At 47.0% G+C, this 10,405-nt stretch overlaps 1 protein-coding gene across 1 annotated transcript in view; it reads right to left on the bottom strand.

Moving 5' to 3' along the window:
- Positions 1-4,423: 4,423 nt before the first annotated feature.
- Positions 4,424-10,405, bottom strand: part of LOC105528648 (proline-rich protein 2-like) — a gene marked incomplete at its 5' end in the record, with an annotated part of 76,160 nt that continues 70,178 nt past the window's right edge. Inside the window, 2 exons of the mRNA XM_011965462.1 lie at positions 4,424-4,636; positions 6,581-6,715. Coding sequence (XP_011820852.1) covers positions 4,424-4,636; positions 6,581-6,715 — 348 coding nt within the window. The remainder of the gene's footprint in view (positions 4,637-6,580; positions 6,716-10,405) is intronic.

Below are 10,405 nucleotides of genomic sequence, written 5' to 3'. Positions count from 1 at the left end.
TAATTGCTAATGGGAGATTAGATTGGTATTTATTTTCCATCCATCTTCATCTTTCAGGAGAACAAATTCTGGGATCTTCTGGGGGAGTCCAACGGATAAAAGTCCTTAAGGGAGAAAAATGGCCCATAAAAATGCATCCTCACTCCTAGACATATTATTTTTATATAAAAATTTCTTTCTTTATCAAAAAGAGATGAGGTTTCACTGTATTGGCCAAGCTGGTCTCAAATTCCTGGGCTCAAGCAGTCCTCCTGCCTCAGCCTTCCAAAGTGTTGGGATTACAGCTGTGAGCTGCTGCACCCTGCCCCTAGACACATTAGAACTTTAATAAGTTTGGAGCATTTTATTTGCTGCTGGAATTATGCTAAGCACTTTATATACATGACCTTGTTTAATCCTCAGGATACCCTAGTATAGAGATGATGACTCTCCTTACTATATGTCCCAAGGAAACAGAGGCTCAGAGACCTTCTCAATGTCGCACAGCTAATAAGTGTCGGTCAGGAGTCAAACCCAGGCCTGACTTCAAGTTCCTCGCCCTTAACCACAGTACTATGTTAGGTCCTTTTTAGGCACACATGTTCACTAAAACCTAGATGTTTTGCTTGCATCTGTTTATCCAACAAACATGTATTAAGTACCTACTATGTGACAGGCCCTGTTTTAGATGCTGGGGATATATAGGGCATAAATAAAACAGACAAAAACCCGTGCTTTCAGTGAAATCAAAATAACATTAAAAGGCAAAAGATTATTGTCTCCCATTTTATAGCTGAAGCAACTGAGGTAGGTATTCCTTTTCATCTGCTTACCCCTCAGATTCATTTATTCACGTGTTTTGTTGTTATTGCTGCTCAGCAAATATTCCTTGATAACTTACTAGGGGTCAGGTGCTGTTCTAGGTGCTGAGGTCCCAGTGGGGATCCAAATAGATATGGTCCCTGCCCTTGTGGAATTAGCGGTATCTTCAGATTGGTCCTGTGTGTCTTCCTAACCTATAGCTGCTACTCAGGGCACATGAACAAGCAGTACTGACTTGTGTCCCCAGGAAGCTGATGCTGTTCCTCAGACAGGCCCAAAGCCAAAGGGGCAAGTCCAGCGGCGTGCAAAACAACCAAGTCAGCACAAGTATTTGGGATCATAGGTGCCCTTTGCTCTTCCCATATGATGATCCCTGCCCCAAGCTGTGTTAGAATGCACTCTGACGTAAATGTTAGTAGGCTCTGTGGGGAGTGGTGGTTCCCACCTGCAATCCCAGGACTTTGGGAGGCTGAGGTGGGAGGATCAAGTGAGCCCAGGACGTCAAGGCTGCAGTGAGCCATGATCATGCCACTGCACATGCAGCTTGGGTGACAAAGTGAGACCCTCATCTCTAAAAAGGTCAGTGTCTCTGGGTGTTAATTAGCTGTGTGACTTTGAGCCAGTGAAGCTCTCCAAGCTTCACTTTCCTCACTCATAACATGGAAATTGAAGCACTTTTCTTGCTTGAATATTTCCAAGAATGAGATGAATTCAAATGAAATAATGGCTATGTGAATATCTAATTTCCTGAACCGTAGATATTATTTCGGTGTCTTCCAGGTCTTCATTTCCTATTACCACAGTGCCTCAAAACGGCTCTTATAAACTCATTCATAAAAAGGTATAAGTGACTGATGGTATTTCAAGTCTTGCCTCTCCCAGGCCTAAAGACTTTCTTATAAGAAAAAAAAAAAAAAAAAAAAAAAAACCTGTGGAAGAGAACTTTGGATTCTGGCCAAATAGAGTAACAGGTGCCAGATTTACCCTCCCATCTGAAACAATTAAAAAGTACCTTAACTCTGTCCTAGACAAAGTTCAATGACTTTTAGAAGAGTACAAACATATCCAATGTCCGACAAGATAAAGTTCCCAGTGTCTACCATCTAATCAAAAGAATTCCCAGTGGAAGCGCCTTGGACTGGAATATGAGCTCCCTGAGGCCAGAGATTTTTATCTGTTTCATTCTCTGCTGTATCTTCAGTTCCTAGAAGAGTGTCTGGCACATAGTAGGCATGCAATTACGATTCGTTGGATAATGAATGAATGAATCGGGGTGTCAGACGTCAGTGAGGATAATGGGAGGTGCTAATCTGTGCAGGGGTCTCTCCCAAAACCCCAGAAATCACCTGACACTTAAGGCCTGCCTAACTGATAAATTCCTCAAGTCAGCCCAAGCATGGCAGCCCAAGCATGGAGGATGAGACCCTCTAAAGAGTGACAGCCTTTAGGGGAGGGAGACATCTACAAGCCCTGTCACAAGCCCTGTCATCACCTCAGGAGGAAAAGGAAAGCTTGTTACTCATTGATAACCATCACTGTGAACGACTCCTCCACACGGCACCCCTCCCCACCCCCTACCTTCCAGCCCTGGCCTGTTTACTGGAAGACGCGACCCTGTTTTTTACATCCTGAGCGATGACAGATTTCATCACTGGCTTAAGGCAAGACAGAGAAGCTGGGTGTCAGGCCCTGGTGATAAGTCATGTCAGATTTTGGGTGGTTGTGGTAGTGGTGGTGGGGGCAACTGTAGCCGTTACCACACAGGTTTATGCCTCAATCTGCTCATTCATTTGTTAATCCTTTTATTGCGTACATATTAATTTGGGTCAGGCCTTGTGCGTGGGGGCTCCAGACACAAGACAAAAATGACAAAAATGAAAATGACGGTGATTAAAACGAATTGCAAAAGCCACCATTTTCTGAATGATTCCTTCAGAAGGCAACATGCTGGCGTGGCTAGAAACGTAATTCTGAGCAAGACACCCAGGTTCCTAGTCTTAGCTCTGCTTCTTCATAGCAGTGTGACTCTGGGCAAGGTATCTAACCTCTCTGAGCCTCCATGTTCTCATCTCTAAAATGGGGCAGTTGTGATTAAATGAGTTAACCCAGTTAAAGCGTGTAGAACACTATTTGCTATTTCTTTGCTTGATGTCATATTAAATACTTTACAGCCTCAGTCAGAAGAGGGAAATTGTATCATGGTTAAGAGCTCTGAGTTGGAACTTGGACACCCACTTACTGTGTGACTTTGAGCAGGTAACTTACCTTCTCTGAACCTCAGTTGCCTCATCTGGGAAGTGATGCAAAGTAAATTCCACAAGGGTAGGGAATTCTGTTTTGTGCACTCCTATCTCTACAGTGCCTTAAACAGCACATGGCCAATAATAGATGCTAATGCAGTAACCAGGACCAATTATATAATTTGTGGGACACACTGCAAATGAAAATGCAGGGACCTTGTTTTAAAAATTATTAAGAATTTTGGGTCAGGTGTGGTGGCTCATGCCTGTAATCCTAGCACTTTGGGAGGCCAAGGCAGGTGGATCACAAGGTCAGGAGTTCGAGACCAGCGTGGCCAACATGGTGAAACCCCGTCTCTACAAAAATACAAAAATTAGCTGGGTGTGGTGGTGGGCACCTGTAGTCCCAGCTACTTGGGAGGCTGGGGCAGGAGAATTGCTTGAACCTGGGAGACAGAGGTTGCAGTGAGCCAAGATATGCCACTGTACTCCAGCCTGGGCGACAGAGTGAGACTCCATCACAAAAAAAAAAAAAAAAAAAAAAAAAAAATTATTAAGAATTTCGTCTGGGCTCAGTGACTCACACCTGTAATCCCAGCACTTTGGCAGGTGGATCATCTGAGGTTGGGAGTTCAAGACCAGCCTGACCAACATGGAGAAACACCATCTCTACAAAAAATACAAAATTAGCTGGGCGTGGTGGCACATGCCTGTAATCTCAGTTACTCAGGAGGCTGAGGCAGGAGAATCGCTTGAACCCGGGAGGTGGGGGTTGTGGTGAGTTGAGATCATGCCATTGCACTCCAGCCTGGGCAACAAGAACTAAACTCTGTCTCAAAAAAAAAAAAAAAAAAAAAAAAAAAAAGAAGAATTTCAAGACAGCATTGGTGGAGAATTAAACCAAGTGTGGGGGCCTTCTAAGTGTGGGGTGGCCCTCTGTGACTGCATAGGCCACATGCCCATGAAGCTGGCTCTGATCACAATACTCCCCAATATTGTTGTTATGAGGAGAAAGGGAAAGTGAGTTAAAGTGTATAGGGCAAGTGGCACATACCTGGCCCAGCGTAGACTCTCAGTGCTAACTGATATTACTCTTATCATATTTCATATTCACTGACAGCCCTGTGAGAGCAGATAGGTGTTATCCCACCTCACAGGTGAGGGATTAAATGACTTGCTCAGGCTGGGCACAGTGACTCACGCTTGTAATCTCAGCACTTTAGGAGGCAGAGGTAGGAGGATTGCTTGACCCCAGAAGTTCGAGACCAGACTGGGCAACATAGCAAGACCCCACCTCTACCAAATCAAACCAAACAAAATAAAACCCAACTTGCTCACTGCCCTAGTGTTTATGGGAGGTAGAGGCAGGATTTGAACCCAGGTCAGCTGACGTGTGACAGAAGGGTGGGTGGAGGAAGGGGGAAGGCCCAGAAGCCTCGCAGGTAGCTGGTAGGGAGGTGTTTGGGGGTTTGGACAGCTGCTCCCTCCTCTAGGGCTGGCTGTCCCATCAGCGAGGGGTTGTTTCTGTTGCTCAGTGGGGAATCTGCAGGCCTGGACAGGCTCTGAGCCGGGAAACAGGAGTGGCCCTGCTTGTCCTATGACACACTGCGAGTGGAGGGGGCTGTGGCCAGCGGGGACATAGGGGAGTCACACCCGCCGAAGCCCAGCTCAGAGTCAGGACTGGGGCCAAAGGGGCACAGCCTGGGCTGGCCATGGAGGTCCGAAGTGAGGGATTAAAATCCAGAGTGGCAGCCTCTGCCACTGACAGCCCCAGCTCTTCCCGTGGCCCCAAAGGCCGGTGTGTCCCTGTCCCACCGGTTTCCTCATCTCCCTCCCTCCCATGCACCTCCCTGCTCACCTCAGTCCCACTGGCCTCCCTGAACCTCCTGAAAACCAACCAAGCTCTCTCCCCACACAAGGCCTTTGCTGTTGGTTTGCCTCTGCTGTAAACAACCTTTCCCTGGCTCCTTCACACTTACCAAATCCTAGCTCCAGTGTCACCTCCCTTAAAAAGCCTTCCCTTGGCTGGGCGTAGTGGCTCATGACTACACTCTCAGCACTTTGGGAAGCCAAGGTAGGAGGATCACTTGAGCCCAGGAGTTGAAGACCAGCCTGGGAAACAGAGACCCCATCTCTACAAAAAATAAAGATTTTTAAAAAGCCTTCCCTTCTCTTCCTTTCTAAAGCACTGCCATGTTCTCACTTCTTCCACATCCCCCTGCAATGCCTGTTTTCCATTCCAATCTGCGATTCCCATTCCCTTCCTTATTGACTTGCTATGTGTTCACCACCTGACTCCCCTCAGTAGAACACACACAGATGAACCCTGAGGGCGGGGTCCATGTTCAGGGCTCCATTCCTCTCATCTAGAGCAGCGGCTGCCACACAGCAAGGACTCCATGCATACTTTTTGAATCAGTGGGCGAATGAATAGCCAGCTGTACCATGTTGGAAAAATGACTTGTGGTCTTTGAATCTGTTTCCCCATCTCTAAAATGAGATTGGGACTCCTGCCTCTGTCACCCACGCTGGCAAATGGCATGATCTCAGCTCACTGAAACCTCCACTTCCTGGGTTCAAGAGATTCTCCTGCCTCAACCTCCCAAGTAGCTGGGATTACAGGCACCCACCACCATGTCCAGTTAATTTTTCTATTTTTAGTAGAGATGGGGTTTCGCCATGTTGGCCAGGCTGGTCTTGAACTCCTGACCTCAAGTGACCCGCCTGCCTTGGCCTCCCAAAGGGCTTGGATTACAGGCGTGCCTGGCCTCGTGCCACTTCTTAAGGTGGATTACAATCATACAATCAAGCTACCATTTATTGAGGACTTACTGTGTTCCAGGCACTGTACTAGATACTTAAAACCCGGCATCTAGAAAGTGATCAGTTAATTACAATATTCCCTATGTTACTACGATTGCTACTACTAAACTCTATAGGTTGGGGTCCCTGATTGAGGGACTGAACCCTTGATCCTAAAATGCCCCCCTGCTTCCCCCACCCCCAGAGGCTACCCCAAGGAAGAGAGACAATCCCAGGGGCTTGAAATAAAGGGAACATGCTGGGAAAGAAAACTACTCTCAGGCAGGGTGCAATGGCTCCTGCCTGTAATCCTAGCACCTTGGGGAGCTGAGGTGGGCAGATCACTTGAGGCTAGGAGTTCGAGACCAGCCTGGGCGACATGGTGAAACCCCGACTCTACAAAAAATACAAAAATTAGCTGGATGCAGTGGTGTGCACCTGTAGTTCCAGCTACTCAGGAGGCTGAGGCAGGAGAATCACTTGACCCGATAGCAGAGATTGCAGTGAGCCAAGATCACGTCATTGCACTCCAGCCTGGGTGACAGAGCAAGACCCTGCCTCAAAAAAAAAAAAATAAAATAAAATAAAAAGAGAAAGAAAAAAGAAAAGAAAACTACTCTGATATTCTCAAAGGGGTTCCTTCTTTTTGGATTTCTCTATCTCTCTTGAGGATCCCATCCCACCCCACCCCCATTCAACCCCGCCTTTCCCAACCACATACCAAGAATAAACCTCACACCCTGTGTGCCTCGAGTGTCATAGTTTCCTGCCTCTATGGTCACGGGCTGCTCGGGCTCAGAGGGATTTTCCAGCTCAGGGCAGTGCTGGTGGGACCCGAGGCAATGTGACATAGGAGGAGCTGTGATGAAGACCTAGAAGGAGGAAAGCCCCGAGCAGATGCTGACAGAGAACTGGAGTGGGGCCTCACAGAGGTACCTGGAGTGCAGGCTCCCGGGAAGGGGAACCAAGCCTTGCCTCTGATTTCACCAAGTGCTCTCAGAGCAGGCCATCCGGCAGCTTGCTCCCAGCCAAATGCTACTGACCAAGGACTTCCAAACTGACCAGGCCCAGAACAAGAAATTCTGTTTAGTGTCTGGAGATCTAGGGCCAGGCTGGATCCTAATAGATTCCAGTTTAGAGGGCTGTCCACTCCTTGGTGAAGTCCTATTTTCTTGGCCCTCTCTTCCCTTTGAACAGTGATCAAGGACTCTCCCAAATCCTGCTCTAATCCCTCGTAGCCCCACTGACAGCCATCACAGTCAGACACCCTCCTCAGAGAGCCATTTCTCCTCCTTGGTCTTTCTCTTCTAATTTCCACTCCTGATATCTAGCTAGCTGCTTCTTCTAAACATGTCAAGGGACCTAGTTTCCAGTTCTGCTCTGGCTCTTACTCAGTGGCTTCTAGTAATTCCCAGCCCTTCTCTGTGCCTCAGTTGCCCCATTTGTAAAACGGGGCCCTAAAGGGTTCCTTTCAGCTCTGACATTCTCGGATCCAAAGTACGGAGATTAAGCCACAAGAATCCCCACCAGAAGGTAGGGAATCCAGCCTGGACCACACCCCCAGGGCTTGACAGTTTCCTACCCAGCACCACTTGCCCACCTTCCTAGCTGTGTGGCCATAGCCAAGTTTCTGTTGAATGGACAGAGGGTAAGATGTCAGGATTAAAAAGTCAAAGTGAGCCAGACGTGGTAACTCACGCCTATAATCCCAGCATTTTGTGAAGCCAAGGTGGATTGCTTGAGGCCAGGAGTTCGAGACCAGCCTGGGCAACATGGCGAAACACCATCTCTACTACAAATATAAAAGTTAGCTGGGTGTGGTGGTGTATGCCTGTGGTCCTAGCTACTCAGGAGGCTGATGCACAAGAATCACTTGAACCTGGGAGGCGGAGGCTGCAGTGAGCAGAGATCGCACCACTGCACTTCAAGCCTGGGTGACAGAGCGAGACCCTGTCTTTAAAAAAAAAAACAAACAAAAAAAACCTTAAACTAGCCAACACAGTGCTTTCTAACCCTAGCAGGAGTGCATTAAGAGGAAGCCGTTATGAATTTAGAAGGACAAGAAGACAGAAAGTCTGAAGAAAAAACAAGTAGCCAAAGAACAATCCGTTTGACAAATAATAGGAGCATCTCCTATGTGTACTGAGGTTACAATATGGATATGGAGTTCAAGAACTCAGAACCCAAGGTGCTTAAGGTGGAGGAGACAGATTTGTCAACAAATGTTGTTATACCCTTCTGACTATTCCCTGGTATCTGTGGCCATTGTATACAGTTGTGTAGGTTGCTGACTGCACAAGGGTGCTGGCTCAGGCATAGAGGGGCTGAAATTCAGGTCAGGTCCCTTTCCTAAACATGGGCCTGTGGGGCTGCATCTTCCCAGAGGGGCACCTTCTCCTAATTCTTACAAATGTGCTGTGTGGGCTGGCCTAGTCCCTGCAGCATCCACATTACCTTGTTCTGACCCAATCAGCTCCCCAGCTACGAAAGCACTCATTTTAGGTACAATTTAGTCACCCCTCCACACACACCTATTACCTCATGAGCACTCCATCATCCTTAACTTGGCCTTCAAGCTCCTTCGTGACCTGCCCCCAGCTCCTTCTCTGCCATCTCTACCATCTCCTTCCCTGTCATACTCCTCATACCACACAGTCCACACAGTAGAGTTTCACTTCCTTGAAGGAGCCATGATCCATCTGATCTTTGCATACGCTGCTTCCTCTCTCTAGAATAACCCCCTTTTCTCTGATTGGCTGGCTAATGCCTCAAATGTTCAGATCTCAATTTAAACTTGATTCTCTCCAAGAAGCCTTTGATTTTGTTTTGTTTTGAGACAGAGTGTCGCATTGCTGCCCAGGCTGGAGTGCAGTGGCGCGGTCACAGGTCACTGCATCCTCGACTTTTGCCCAAGAGACCCTCCTATCTCAGCCTCTCAAGTAGCTAGGACAATAGAAACAGGGCACCATACCTGACTTTTTTTTTTTTTTGATAGAGGTGGGGTCTCACTGTGTTGCCAAGGCTCAAGAAGCCTTCTTTGAATCCTCTCCACTCCCTTCCTTCTCACTCAATCAGATCACATTCCTGATGCCCTCATAGTGCCTGTGCTTCTCTAAAGCATTTGTCAGAATTATAATGAAATGATTAATAGTATTAATTATTGATTATTGCCTTTCTCCTCTAGGAAATTAGAAGCTCCTGGAATATGGGGACTGTGTCTTTTATATGCTGTATATGCTACCTAGGCCATCTATCTGCTATATGCTAGAATCCTAGGACATATAGTAGGTGCTTAATAAATTATTATTGAATAAATGAATGACTATAGCTCGACATAATACAGGCCATTAGACAGGTGATTCTACTTATTTGAGGACAGGGAAGGCTGTACATATAGCTGGTGCTCAATAAATAATAATTGAATAAATAATTATTGACTAAATGAATGACTATAGCTCAATCTAATACAGGCCAGTGGACAGGTGATTCCACTTGTCTGAGGACAGGGAAGGCCTGTACATGGCGAGGTCTCCTTGTTTCAGAGGGGTCTGGGAAGACAAGTCAAACTCCCCAGGGACTCTGGGGACAGGCAGAAGCAGCATGTGCTGGGCCTGAGGGGGGCCAGTGCAGAGGGGCCACTCCCAGATGCTTGGCCATCTTGTGGAAGCCAGAGGTCTCATCTTCGCCAGTTTTCTGGGTGTCCCAGGATGTGGCTTTGCTGAGAATATTTATGAGAGATTCCCCAAGTCTCTGGACAGAGTGAGCGTGAACCACATATGGTTCCAAACTCTGTCATAAAACCACAACTTGGCTGTGGGATCCCTAATGCGCAGTCTCGACTTGGCCAGCAGTCTGGGGGAAGATTGTTCTCCCGGACGCAGAGAGAGCCATTGTGGTTCAGGGAGAGCAGAACCAGGAGGCCTTAATGAATACCTTCTTGAAGCCGACCTTAAAATGCTTTCAGCTGTGGGGTGGGGCAAAGGACTGCTACCCCCATGACAGGGCATTCCCAGGCCAGTTCATTTATCTTGAATTTAGACTTATTAAATTTTAAATTAAAAAATTTTTTAATACCATGGAACTTCTCAAACACGTTCACTACAGGAGAACAGGATAATGAACGTCACACCCAATACTCAGCCTCAAGGGCTATCAATTCACAGATAATTTTGCTTTATTTTTGCACCACCACCCCCATGGAATAGTTTAAATCAGATTCCAGGCAACATATAATGTTATTTGCAAGTGCCGTGATTGGTTACTCCCTTTTAAAACACAAGCAATCCTGTTCATTATGGGGAAAAAAAATGTTTTTGTTTTGTTTTTTGGGTTTTCTTTGAGACAGAATCTCACTCTGTCACCCTGGCTGGAATGCAGTGGCGCGATCTCAGCTCACTGCAACCTCTGCCTCCTAGGTTAAAGCCATTCTCCTGCCTCAGCCTCCCAAGTCGCTGGGATTACAGTTGCCCACCACCACACCCTACTAACTTTTTGTATTTTCAGTAGAGACAGGGTTTCACTGTATTGGCCAGGCTGGTCTCGAACTCTCAAGTGATCCACTT

Source organism: Mandrillus leucophaeus, unplaced genomic scaffold, assembly GCF_000951045.1.
Source record: "Mandrillus leucophaeus isolate KB7577 unplaced genomic scaffold, Mleu.le_1.0 Scaffold727, whole genome shotgun sequence".
In the NCBI taxonomy this organism is placed as follows: domain Eukaryota; kingdom Metazoa; phylum Chordata; class Mammalia; order Primates; family Cercopithecidae; genus Mandrillus; species Mandrillus leucophaeus.
This window is presented reverse-complemented; position numbering and strand designations above follow the sequence as displayed.